The following is a 13,745-nucleotide window of genomic DNA, read 5'->3' as shown; positions in this document are numbered from 1 at the left end:
AAGGCGCTTGCATTTACTCACATTCAAAACCCAAGTTCCAGTCCATTGCGTGTCACAGCAACCGCTCTTCCAGGACCAAACAAAATTGCAGAGAGTTCCGAATTCAGCTCAGTCCATCATGCAAACTAGCCTCCCTTCATTGATTCTATAGATACCTCCCGCTGCCTCGGGGAAGCGACCTACAAAGGCCACACTCACAACACACTGGAGGAGCTCAGCAGGTCGGGCAGCATCCGCGGAAAAGATCGGTCAACGTTTCGGGCCGGAACCCTTCGTCAGAGACCTACAAAGGCTTCTGCCATCTCGATCATTCTTTCTTCTTCCCTCTCCCGTCAGGAAGAAGATACAAACGCCTGATTGCACAGAGCACCAGACTCAAGGACAGCTTTCGTCCCACTGTTATCTAACTGTTGAACAGACTTCTTTTATGCTAAAAGATGAACTTGTGAACTCTTGATCTCCCAGTTTATTTCTCTCTCTGTACTGTACTTTCTTTGCAACTACACTATCTTCTGCAATCTGTTTTCTTTTTATTACACCAATGTACTTCTGCTTCTGCTTGGTACTGGGCAAGCACTGCCGGATGGCTGTTATAACGCGCAGTCAGCGTGGAAGGCATGGGAGTTAAATTGTAAAGTAAGCTTTTTTGACTAGATCCCCTAAATCGATTTGATTGAGTCTATCTTTAAAAATATTAATGTCAGAAATACTGTGCAGGTCTGGCGGCAGAAGATTCCACTCTCTTGTTGATCTTGGGTAGAGGGAGTACTGGTAGCAAATCTTATCGAATGAAGGAGTTTCCAATATGTGAGCAACACAACTCAAAGTTGCTGGTGAACACAGCAGGCCAGGCAGCATCTCTAGGAAGAGGTACAGTCGACGTTTCAGGCCGAGAACCTTCGTCGGGACTAACTGAAGGAAGAGTTAGTAAGAGATTTGAAAGTGGGAGGGGGAGGGGGAGATCCAAAATGATAGGAGAAGACAGGAGGGGTCTGACGCAGACTGGGAGACCGCTTTGTTGAACACCTCCGCTCTGTCCACCAGAGAAAGCAGGATCTCCCAGTGGCCACACATTTTAATTCCACATCCCATTCCCATTCTGACATGTCTATCCACGGGCCTCCTGTACTGTAAAGATGAAGCCACACTCAGGTTGGAGGAACAAGACCTTATATCCCGTCTGGGTAGCCTCCAACCTGATGGCATGAACATCGACTTCTCTAACTTCCGCTAATGCCCCACCTCCCCCTCGTACCCCATCCGTTATTTATTTTTATACACATATTCTTTCTCTCACTCTCCTTTTTCTCCCTCTGTCCCTCTGACTATACCCCTTGCCCATCCTCTGGTTCCCCCCCCCTTGTCTTTCTCCCCGGACCTCCTGTCCCATGATCCTCTCATATCCCCTTTGCCAATCACCTGTCCAGCTCTTGGCTCCATCCCCCTCCCCCTCCTGTCTTCTCCTATCATTTTGGATCTCCCCCTCCCCCTTTCAAGTCTCTTACTCACTCTTCCTTCAGTTAGTCCTGATGAAGGGTCTCGGCCTGAAACGTCGACTGTACCTCTTCCTAGAGATGCTGCCTGGCCTGCTGCGTTCACCAGCAACTTTGAGTTGTGTTGCTTGAATTTCCAGCATCTGCAGAATTCCTGTTGTTTCCAATATGTGAGGTCCAGTTTGCTGTCGAGGTGAACTGACCCTGTGACAAATTTGGATGTTTGATGGAGTGATGTTGTGAACTTCTTTGAAAATGAAAATTAACCGTAGTTTAATACATCGGTTTTCAAGTGGTTCCCATTGAAGGTTAGAGAGCATGTTGGTGACACTGGATTTCCTGTCGTAATCGTTTAACACAAAGCGAGCAGCACAGCGTTGGATTTTTTCGATGGACTTCTTTGTGTTAGTTTGATGGGGATCCCGTATGGCCGTGCAATCCTCAAACTTTGGATGGACGAGTGTCTTGTATGCCATGTCCTTGATGGGTTTACTACATGAGCGGAGGCTTCTTCTCAGGATACCCAGCATTTTATTCGCTTTGGCTGAAATCTGATTGATGTGGCATGCCCAGTTAAGATCCTTGCTAATTTCAACAACAAGATATGGGTGGTGGGTGACTGTTTCAAGAATCTGTCCATTCATGTCATATGTCGTGTTGATTGGTTTAACTTTGTGACTGACATGCATAGCATAACATTTAGATGGCACGAACTATCAGGATGGCATACAAAATGAAAGCTTTCCAGCGATCCTCAGTACACATGAAAGCAATAAATGAATATCATTCGCTGATTCATATGAGAGGATGAGCATCTACAAGATAGATGGTCCTTCACCACCCATCCCAATTGGACCAAATCACACCTCACCCCCACCAATGAAGGTTCACACAATGAATGACTCTGGAAAATATGGATGACTTCCCACATCTCATAAACCCTCCCTCAATGACGACAGGCATTGATGATGAAATTGACCATTTCTTGCTATGCACCAATGCTGCTTTTGGTTGACCGAAGAAAAGGGTGTTTGGACATCAGTGATTGAAAACACAATTTACAAGGCAGCAGTTATCTCTTCCCTCCATTAAACTTCTTACACCTGGACTATCTGTAGCCGTTCTTTCAAGACATGAGAAAGACGCCACCAATGTACTGGAAGGACATGCAAACCAATGTCACTATCCTTTTCCAGAATTCAAGAGATCCTAGCTAGTTTTGTCCACTATATTTAAGAAGGGCACATCATTCGAATGCTCCACAACAGACTTGTGAAACAGACACTCTATTTTGAGTGCAGGCATGGGAAGTAATTACTGATGCACAAAGGTATAGATTCAAGGATGTACACAAAGCCTCCTTGAAAAAAATGCAACATCACCGGCCTGTGATTGCCAAATACGGAGAAGGGCATTCAGGATGGTTATACAAAACCTTACATTTATGCATCAACAGGACTCAGAAACCATTTGCATATTGTAAAAGGTACATACCACCTCATAGACTACCCATTCACTGGTTCCACTAGCCAGCTTTTTCCCCTTCTTTAGTAAGTCAATACTTTCCATATTGACCTCAGTCTGTAAAACCAGAGTGGAAGCAGGTCAAACAATATGATCCTCCTGAAGAAAGTGACTCAACACTATGGGATCAAGTGACATTCGGTGAACATCTATCTGGCATGCAGATAAATATTGTTGTAAATCAAAGTTGTCTTCTGAGGGGGCTGTCAGATTTGATGGCATTATTCTGAATAAGTACAAGAATACTCTCTCCAGCATCCTTGCCAATATTCAATACCAAACTAACATCACAAAACAAATGTTCTAGCTATTTTACTTTGCTGTTTGGGATATTTTATTTTGTTCACATTGCTGCTCTTTGCTTCATTGAAATATATGTGATAGTGGAGTATGAAAGGGTGGTAGTGGTAAGACAATAATTGTAACCGTGTCTGCACACAAGCACAGAAGGTATATTGAAAAACACAGAAAGACGAAGGGAACTGCTATTACATATGCATCGTGTTCATTCAAGTCTGACTGCATAGACATCATAATTGATACAGTACATCAAAAATCAAAATCTGAAGATGCTGAATATCCAAAACAAAGGGAGAGAATACTGCAAGTACTTTGCAAGTCAGGCAACGTACGTGGAGAGAGAAAATAAAGTTAATTCTCCATAAAGACCTTATGCCAGAGCTGGGGTAAAAAGAGATAACATTGTTTTTTAACGTTACATAGAGGTTTGAGGATTAATGGCTAGAACAGATGGAATATCTCAGGATAAAGTGACGCATACGTGAGCTTTAGTGTGTCTTTCCAAAACAATTTTAGCAACTGGCTTTTAAATATACAGATATCAACAGTACTTTACTGCTTGGAAGTCGCTTTAGGACTATCAGCCTTAACTATGTGTATTTAGTAATACTATAAACTGATAAGATTTCAAACATGAAATTATTTCAGCAGAATATAAATTACTCTTCCAGAATCGGAATACAAATTATTCACCATCTCTAGCAGAAGGAGTAAGCAATTGTTCCCCTGTTTACCATTAGCTCCCAGGTAACCTGCGGCAACTTTCCCATCCGAACAAAATAAAATTAAGTACTCTGTCCAGATTTATGGAAAACCCCAACCAGTAAAAACTGTTGCAAAATCATCTATTTGAAACAAATAGTGCAGAGAAAGAAAAATCGGTTTTGAGCGTTTAAGAAAAGACTGCTACTTCTCTGGAGAAGAATAGGGTTTGTAGCCTCTCCAGGGGAGCTCTCGCGATACTTTCTCGGTACTTGAGCCGTGTTTTCCCTTCTTCCATTCAGCAGATCGGGGGTGTGGGTGATGTGTGATGGGTAAACGGCGAGACGGCGGCCGGCTGCTGCGACGTGGCTACGGGACGCTGAGGTGCAGCCAGCGCGGCGGGCGGTTGGAATGCTGAGCCGGCCAGCGCGGTGGGATTGAGCTGCTCGAGCTGAAGCGCGGCGGGCGGTTGGAACGCTGAGCCGGCCAGCGCGGCGGGATTGAGCTGCTCGAGCTGAAGCGCGGCGGGCGGTTGGAACGCTGAGCCGGCCAGCGCGGCGGGATTGAGCTGCTCGAGCTGAAGCGCGGCGGGCGGTTGGAACGCTGAGCCGGCCAGCGCGGCGGGATTGAGCTGCTCGAGCTGAAGCGCGGCGGGCGGTTGGAACGCTGAGCCGGCCAGCGCGGCGGGATTGAGCTGCTCGAGCTGAAGCGCGGCGGGCGGTTGGAACGCTGAGCCGGCCAGCGCGGCGGGATTGAGCTGCTCGAGCTGAAGCGCGGCGGGCGGTTGGAACGCTGAGCCGGCCAGCGCGCCACAGAACAGGACGCCGCTCACTTCACAGTTTATTGCTCACCCTCCCTTTTTCTCGGAGTTATGTCCTTTAAGGGAGGAGAGGTGGGGGCGTCAGCCACAGACTCACCGGCGCCCGGCGCTCGCCCAGCCGGCTCGCAGATGTTCACCGCGCCGCCCCGTTCCAGGATCTATAAGATCATCGTCATTGGCGACTCGGGCGTAGGCAAGACCTGCCTGACTTACCGCTTCTGCGCCGGCAGGTTCCCCGACAAGACTGAAGCCACCATCGGGGTGGATTTCCGAGAGAAGACGGTGGAGATAGACGGAGAAAAAATAAAGGTAACGCCAACATCCCGCCTCCACCACCTATTGCCCTCCCCCCATTCGATAGGTAAAGTGCATCCTCCGATGTTTTGCCTGTCGCTGTGTTAATTATATTTATTATTACCGCATACACAGGCGAGGAATTTTACACGATGTTTGTAGAGTTTTTCGAGGAAGTTTCCAACAAAGTGGATGAAGGCAAGTTAGTGAATGTTGTCTGTGTGAACTTTAGCAAGGTATTTCACAAGGTTGGTCCAGAAGCTTCAGTCGCTTGGCATTCAATATGAGGTAGTAAATTGGATTAGATATTAGCTTTGTGGAAGAAGTCAGGGAATTGTAGTAGATAGTTGCCTTACTGACTAGGAGGCCTGTGTCGTGGGGTCCATTGTTGTTTGTCATCCATATCGATGATCTGGATGATAAGAGCAACACACACAATGCTGGAGGAACTCAGCAGGCCAGGCAGCATCTATAGAAAAGCGTAAACAGTTGACGTTTCGGCTGTTTACTCTTTCCCATAGATGCGCTGGGCCTGCTGAGTTCCTCCAGCATTGTGTGTGTTGCTGTGGATTTCCAGCACCTGCAGATGTTCTATTGTGTTTTATCCGGATGATAATGTGGTCAACTGGATCAGCACATTTGTGGATGACACCGAGATTGGGGGTTGTAGAGAGGAAGGCTATCATACATAGTTTGCAGAGGGATCTGCATCAGCTGGAACAATGGGCTGAAAATGGCAGATGGAATTTAATGCACTTCTGTAGGTTCAACCAGGGTAGATCTTGCACAGTGAGGGCATTGAGTGTGTAGGACAAGGGGACCTGGGAATATAGGTCCATAATCCGTTGAATGTGCTGACACAGGTAGATAAGGTTGTAAAGAAAGCTGTGGGCACATTGACTTTCATAAATCAATGTAGAATGTTATGTTGAAGTTGTATCATTGGTGAGGCCTAATTTGGAATATTGTGTGTGTGTTTTTTGGTTACCTACCTACAGGAAAGATGTAAACAAGGTTGAGAGCATACAAAGAAAATTTACAAGAGTTTTGCTGGGTCTGGAGGACCTGAGTTAGAAGGAAAGATTGAATATTTTAGGGCGTTATTCCTTAGAATGTAGAAGATTGAGAGGCGATTTGATAGAGGTATACAATATTGAGGGGCATATGTAGATTGGGTAAATGCAGGGGTTTTCCACTGACTACAGCCAGAGGTAATGGGTTAAGGGTGAAAGGTGAAAAGCTTAAGGGGAACATGAGGATCGTGAGAGTGTGGAATGAGCTGCCAGCACAAGTGGTGCATGCGAGCTCGATTTCCACATTTAAGAGAAGTTTGGATAAGTACATGGATGGCGGGGGTATGGAGAGCTATGATCCCAGTACAGGTCGATGGGAGTAGACAGTTTAAGTGTTTTTGGCGTGGACTGTCGGGCCTTTTTCTGTGCTGTACTTCAGTGATGGTGTATGATAATAACCTAACCTGAATCAATTTCAAATAGTGTGCTGAGCTGACTTTTGGGTGGTCGAGGCAGAACAACCTATCACAGTTAATGGGGTTCTTGGGTATACAGTTCGAGAACTATAATCTAGGGTTTCCCACAAAGTTGTTAAAATGTAGGATTAAGTTACTGTTTTACAGAGACACAATAGGCCAAATGGTCTCATTGTAAATTGTCCATGATTCATTATTTGTAAAATCTCTAATGTCCCCCACCTCAACCTGTTTCCTGAAATTACCTATGAATTTTTTTTATATATAAAAGCCAGGAAAAAAAGCAGTGTTAATGTTTCACGTCAGTGACCTCGGGCTCTTCTGAGAGCATTGTCTGTGTGGGCAGGTAGTATTGATTATCTTCCACCAGTAAAATATAAGTGATGTGAAAGTAAATGGTGGTGGACTGGTTAGGATGGGAGCATCCTTCACTGATATTTTTCCCCTCCTTGTCCAAGTTATGTATAACTCTGTGTCACGCATAAGCTAAGTTTGAGTTTTGAGGTACACAGAGTTCATGTTGGGTTCTCTGATGAGACCACACCAAAAATGTAGTTCTGCTGTGTGACACTGATTGCCACAAGGAAATTAATGTGATGACATTTAGTGGTATTTCTTATGATCAGAAAAACATAGTTTTAGGAGTAAGCTTGTGAGAGAGACCAATATTGAGTAGAAGGAGAAAAGCATTAACATTTCAACATGAACTTTTGTCAGAACTGATGAAAAGGAAAATCAAGTTACTTTAACTTGTAAGGATGGATGAATGAAGAGTATCCCCCATAGCAGTAGACTTCAGAAAAAGCCTGTTGCCTTTCTCTCCAATTGTTTTCTTTTTGGTGGACTCCTCATATTTCATTCACTAAACTGGATTCTGTCTGGCGTTTTGTTATGGGGACCTTTGCAATTGTAGATGTTAATGGTGATGCAATGTCAAGAACTTTTCTGCTCTTGGCTGTGCTTTTCCTTATACGTTGTGTACAGGCAGATATAGTGGTGCAGTAAAACTCTGTTCTGGCATGCTTGGGATTTCAGATGCCGGACTAGCAGATCTTCTATGTTAACTGCTTTAGTTCAGTTTTTTATATGTTGCACAGTAATGAATTTTTCCAGTGAACTAGGTAAGAGGAAAATGAGTATGGTAAACATTACCTAGTAAGCTAGACACAGAATCATAAAGATTTCTAACCAGACAGCAGATTATCAGAACTTTTTGTATTTGGATGGGATCTTTTTGAAACACCATTTAAGAATGATTTTGAAAAGAAGTTTTGCAGTGCTCTGCTAAATGAAAACTTTTAAGCCAAAGAGCATAGTTTCTTTTGTAAAGTAATTATATAGTCATAGGTCAATAATTAAGATTTGCCTACAGATCACCATGATGTACCTAAATTGTGGAGGAAGGTTGGGAGGTGAATGATTAATATTTGCTCCAGAGTTAACAGGATATTTTTCTGAATATAAATTGAGCCATGCCTTAAGTTTCTTTGCTATTTTAATTTTGTTGTCTTTTTGCATTCTCAAATGGCAAATGTGTCCATTCTACTTTGTTTTGTATGCTGGTGATCTGATACTGTCCTTATAATCCCCAAGATATCAGATGGAGGACTTATCTAACGTGGTCAGCTGCAGTGCTGTGATTCAGCAATTTTACTTCGCCCCTTTAAATAGGCTGTTTGGCAAAGATTTTTCTTTGGGAGGCAATGAAAAAAGCCATCTTTTCTCTCCCGCAGTGTAGGCATAATATCTGTATAGTTAACTCAAGCTGTCTTGGCTTCATCTTCACTTTCTGTTTTGAACTGTCACCAAAATAGCAAGTTAATTGTTTATTTTGGGAGCATGGGAAGGACTGGGTCTAAATTATTTAAAGCATGCAAGTTTAAGTAATTGGAAATTTCTTACCTATTTTAATCAAAATCAAGTTTAGTGAAATGTTTTTGTGGCATTGTGCAAGACATTAACAATTACCTTTAGTTACCAAAAAATAGTGATAAAGAGGAATAGTGAGGTAGTGACCATGGACAGGTCAGAAAATTGATGGTGGTGGGGAAGAAGCTGTATCTAAAATGTTGAGTGTGGGTCTTCAGGCTCCTATACTACCTTCCCTGATGGTTAATTTAAAGCTCATTGTGAGTAATTATTAATGTAAATAATTCAATTATACCCAATGTCTTTTCTGTCTGATCGTTATTATCATCATTAGAATCGATGATTATTTTAGATTTGGTATGTTATGGATCAGAAGGAATAAATAGCTAGGGGAAAAGTGGAATTATTATCAAACTTTAGAATTATAGAAATGAGCAGAGAGGTGGTTATTCTGGCTGCTGGAGCTGTTCAGTTATCCCCATTCCATGTCCAAACCTTGTAATTTCCTCATCCTTACTTTCCCAATTTCTATTTAAATTCATTTGGGGAACTGACTTCTTATAGTTGATCAGAGAGGTTATTAATTTCCTGACCACTGTTGTGGGAAAAAATTCTTTTCTTATTTTTTAAATTGTGAGCTTGTGATTATTTTGAATTATTGACCCACTTGCCACAGGAAATAGTTTAGATGGAAAGAACTGCTCTTTTAGAATGCTTCATTTTGGAGATCTGTTGATTGTTATCTTTCTATATTTAAAAAGAAATGCTCATCCGCCCTCATGGAGGATGTAAAAGATTCCTTGGTACTATTTAAAAGAAGCACAAAATAGTTCTCCCATCCCTCAACATTCCAAAACGCATTAGCTAGTCATTAAAAACAGGAAACTCCAGAAAACACTCAGCAAAATAAAACAGGATCTGTGAAAAGAAAAGCAAGGTTAGTGCTTCAGGATGGATGCACTGGTCATAAATGTTATTTCAAAAGATCTCAGCCTGAAATGTTAACTTTCTCTTGTCACATTTGCTGCCTGACGTACTTTAGTTACGTGCTTTAGTAGTTTTGTGTTTGTATTACAGGGTCGCTGTGTATTGCTTTCTAGGAGCATATGATGCATAAACTTGCTTTAACTATCTTTCTTTCCAACCCCCCACCCCCAATCACAACAGTAATTATTTCGAAAGTTTATCATTGTTATGGACACAAAAGATTTTGCAGTTGATGGAGATCCAGAGTACCACACACAAAATGCTAGAGCAATATATTCCTTTGCATAGATGCTGCCTGTCTGAGTTCCAATGGACTTCAGGAAGGAGAATTTGAGAAACACACATCACTCCTTATCGAGGTATCAGCAGTGGAAAGGCTGGAGTAGCTTCAAGTTCCTAGATGTCAACATCTCTGAAGATCTGTCCTGGGCTGAACTTAGTGATGCAATTACAAAATAGGCACAACAGCGACCATATTTCATTAGGACTTTGTATGCCACCAAAGACTCTCACAAATCTCCACAGATGTACTGTGGTGGTTGCATCACTGTCTGGTGTGGAGGGGCCACTGCACAGGATTGGAAAAAGCTGCAGAAAGTTGTAAACTTGGCCAGCTCTGTCACGGGCACTAGCTTCCCCAGCATTGAGGACATCTTCAAAAAGATGGTATCTGTCATTGAGGACCCCCATCAGCCAGGACATGACCTCTTCTCACTGCTTCCATCAACAGGGTGATACAGGAGCCTGAAGACAGACACAATGTTTTAGGAACAGCTTCTTCCCCTCAACCATCATATTTCTGACTGGACAGTGAACACATATACACTATCTCACACTTTTTTTTTCCTTTTTTTGCTTTCTTGACTAATTTTATATCTTACTGTAAATTATAGTTTTTTTGCGTATTGCAATCTACTGCTGCAGCAGAACAACATGTTTCGTGACATATGCCAGTGATATTAAACCTGATTCCGATTATGGAGTGCTTTATAAATCCTGAGGACACAAAGTGAACTTCGTCCCAGTTCCAAGAAGTACAGCTCTTTTCCACCCTTAATTGTTGTTCTCATTCATGGAAAGAGTATGAAATGGAACATCCACACTCGAAAACAATACTTAACTAGAGACTCTTCAGTTAATAAACAAAAGAACAGTGTATAAAATCAAAGTTCATGTCTTTCTCGATGGATTTATTAAACAGCTATGTCACATTTCTAAAAGAATTTTGTATTTGGACCCTGAAATCTAACAGCGGGAGGAGAGAGCAGCGCGCTGCGTGTGCACAGCCCTCTGATGAAAAATGATATCCTATCTGTTAAATAGGGGCTGTGGACAATTCTGATTTGTTGGAGAGGGATGTGAAAGCACAGAGGAACATCTGGTAAAATTTTTGAAACGCTTGTTCGTTGCTGTCGTTACTGCGCGGTCAAGAATCTTTCGGAGGGAAGGCCTCAAAATCCCCGGCCTTTCTTGCTTTTGGCAACCGAGAAGGAGGTCAAATCGTTCAGATAGGGATGGCGCTCAGTATTCGGTGTCGGAGAGCTGATCAGAGCTCGAAGTTTTCGGATGACTCAGAGTCGGACCGTGGTCGGGTATGACAGGGAGAATTTTTCTTCCTTCTCTCTGTCTGCGTGAGATGTGGGACATTTGAGAGACTTTGAACTTTTATTGTACTCATGGACTTCTTCATCAAGTTATGGTATTGTTGCACTGTTGTAACTATATGTTATAATTATGTGGTTTTGTTAGTTTTTTTCAGTCTCGGTCTGTCCTGTGTTTTGTGAAATATTGTATCATTTCTTAATGCATGCATTACTAAATGACAATAAAAGAGGACTGCGTGTCTTCATAATCTTAAAAAAAATCTTTATAACTAAGTTTTACAAATTGCAATGATGTAAATATACATTTATTCCCCTGTAAGTTCCCACTGTGCCTCCCACAAAGACGACAAAGCTCATACTTCCCATTGAATTCCATTGTTTTGTAATATTTATATCCTCTTTGTTGTATTATTTATATTACCCCACAGCCTATGTTAGCCAAAGCACTTCTCGTCTTTTTGTCAAGAGTTGAAGTACAGTGGATTCTGGTTAATTGGCCTGTCGGTTAATTGGGGCAGCTGGTTATTTGGGACAACTCTTAAAGATGTTGGGTCTCACCGAAATACAGGAGGCCACACCAGGACCACTGGATACAGTAGATGACCACAACAGATTCACGTGTGAAGTGGCGCTTCACCTGGAAGGACCGCTTGGGGCCCTGAATGATAGTGAGGGAGGAGGTGTAGGGCCAGGTATAGCACTTGCTCCACTTGGTAACAACAGTTATGATTCTTAATGCCCCCTTCATAACTTTGAAAATTTGCCTACACGTGAATAATTATCTCAACGGCAGTTAAGATATTGTCAGGTGACTGAAATTTTGTTTTTACCTTTTTTTAGATTCAGCTTTGGGACACAGCTGGCCAGGAACGTTTTCGGAAGAGCATGGTGCAGCACTACTACAGGAACGTCCATGCTGTTGTCTTTGTGTACGATGTGACCAACCCTGTTAGCTTCCAGAGCCTTCCAGCCTGGATTGAAGAATGCAAACAGCACTCGCTAGGTGGGGAAATTCCACGCATCCTTGTGGGAAATAAGTGTGACCTGAAAGACTCCACCAAAATTAAAACTGACCTTGCTCAAAAATTTGCTGATACTCAAAACATGCCGCTATTTGAGACATCGGCTAAGAACCCAAACGATAACGATCACGTAGAAGCCATTTTCATGACTTTGGCTCATAAACTAAAGAACCACAAGCCCATGATGCTTAGCCAACTGCAGGTAGATCAGTCCAAAGTTGAGCTGGAATCTGAACCAAAGCCAGGTGTGGAGTGTTACTGTTAAAGAGAAAGGATTTGTTTTCCATTTGAAATAGAATGAAAAGTGCTTTGCTGCTAAATATTGCTTTGAGTGTGGACAAGGCTGCAATAAGTTCTCTGACTGAACCTGGCAGATCTTGTTGCCATCCATCAAAGGAAATGTGGTATGACAAGAATTGGGATTCATCCTGGCGAATACTGACTGAAAATTAAGTCAGTGGACAGTCCAGAATTGAAAAGCGTCCATTTTCTGGTATTGGTTATCAGTCATTAATTTTGTACCTCAACGTACAAGAGAAATACCAATATCTTTTATTCAGTTAATGTCATTTTATACTTCCTTGTCCTTTTCATAGCTTTTCCTTAATCTTTTCTATTCCATCTTGAAATTAATCGTCTTGGTCTTGGAAACCCCTCAGATGTTTAGTCGGTTAACAGCGAATATCTGACTGTCTGGGAGCAGGAGGATCTCCACACTGACCAGATGCTGACCAGAGCAGCAATGGGTTGTTATTATTAATCTTGACTCTTCACTTTCAGTGGGGACCAAATGTGCTTCCTGCATACTTGGAAATGTTATGATGCCTGTGTTAGTTGGGTTAAATTTTTGGGCTTTCATAGGAAAATTGGTGATTTGATTAAAGTAACTTTCATGCAAAATTTATAGAATATTGATGGGAAAAGGAGGGAAGATTGAAGATTTTATTTTTAAAGTATTAGTGCACCAATGTGGTATTTGCATTCGGTTTTGCCAAATGACATACAGATAGGTGTTGCTGAAATGTAACTTGCTCTTTTATGATTTGGCTAATATGAAAATATACATTTTAAGTGATTTAATTAAATTTGACTAGTAAGGTCTAACTTAGACAATTAAAGCCTTACATGTTTTAAGATTTTTGCTCAAAGTAAGAGGACAGGAAGAGGCAGTGTGCATTTATTCCTGGACTGGCTCTGACAAAGGGAATGATTGTGGGTACTTCTGAACAAACGTTTGCCAAATCTTCCGTCTTATTAAAGTGGGGAGAAACATCATGAGAGAAGACATGTGTTGCGAGAATATCAGAATCATTCATTCTGCCTCCTTTTGTTTGTATCAATGCAGCAAAAAGATATTTACTGACTGCACTCTGAACTATCAAGCAATTTATTCATTATTGACTAAAAATGCATGTATTAATAGTAACCACTGATGAAAGATGAAGGGCTGAGTTTTAATGTGTAATCTATCCAGAATTGCCAGATGATGGTTGGATTTCTAATAATTCACCATTGTAATGAGCGAGCTGAAAATAAATCAATAATTGTCATACTTAATCCATTATCAAGAATAGCTTCATTAGTTTATTAAATTCGCACTAAAACAATCAATTTTAAATATTAAAAAAATTACAAACGTCA

General features: G+C 42.0%; 2 protein-coding genes across 4 annotated transcripts in view; one reads left to right on the top strand and one right to left on the bottom strand.

Moving 5' to 3' along the window:
- Nucleotides 1-4,850, bottom strand: part of ugl (ureidoglycolate lyase) — a 73,700-nt gene extending 68,850 nt beyond the window's left edge. For both annotated transcript variants that reach the window (XM_072256209.1, XM_072256210.1), the window contains exon 1: nucleotides 4,228-4,850. The gene's annotated coding sequence lies outside the window, so the exon portion shown is untranslated. The remainder of the gene's footprint in view (nucleotides 1-4,227) is intronic.
- rab33ba (RAB33B, member RAS oncogene family a) lies at nucleotides 4,300-13,745 on the top strand. Of its 2 annotated transcripts, XM_072256216.1 has the most exons (3): nucleotides 4,300-4,403; nucleotides 5,070-5,148; nucleotides 11,923-13,745. In XM_072256216.1, exons 1-3 carry the CDS (start codon nucleotides 4,348-4,350, stop codon nucleotides 12,367-12,369), a joined length of 582 nt encoding a protein of 193 aa, XP_072112317.1. In that variant the 5' UTR covers nucleotides 4,300-4,347; the 3' UTR covers nucleotides 12,370-13,745. The 2 variants fall into 2 exon arrangements, with proteins under 2 accessions (XP_072112317.1, XP_072112316.1); XM_072256215.1 differs by having other exon boundaries at nucleotides 4,303-5,148.

The sequence above is a fragment of the Mobula birostris genome, chromosome 4 (assembly GCF_030028105.1).
Source record: "Mobula birostris isolate sMobBir1 chromosome 4, sMobBir1.hap1, whole genome shotgun sequence".
In the NCBI taxonomy this organism is placed as follows: Eukaryota; Metazoa; Chordata; class Chondrichthyes; order Myliobatiformes; family Myliobatidae; genus Mobula; species Mobula birostris.
Note: the sequence above shows the minus strand (reverse complement) of the source record. Positions and strands in the feature narration are given on the sequence as shown.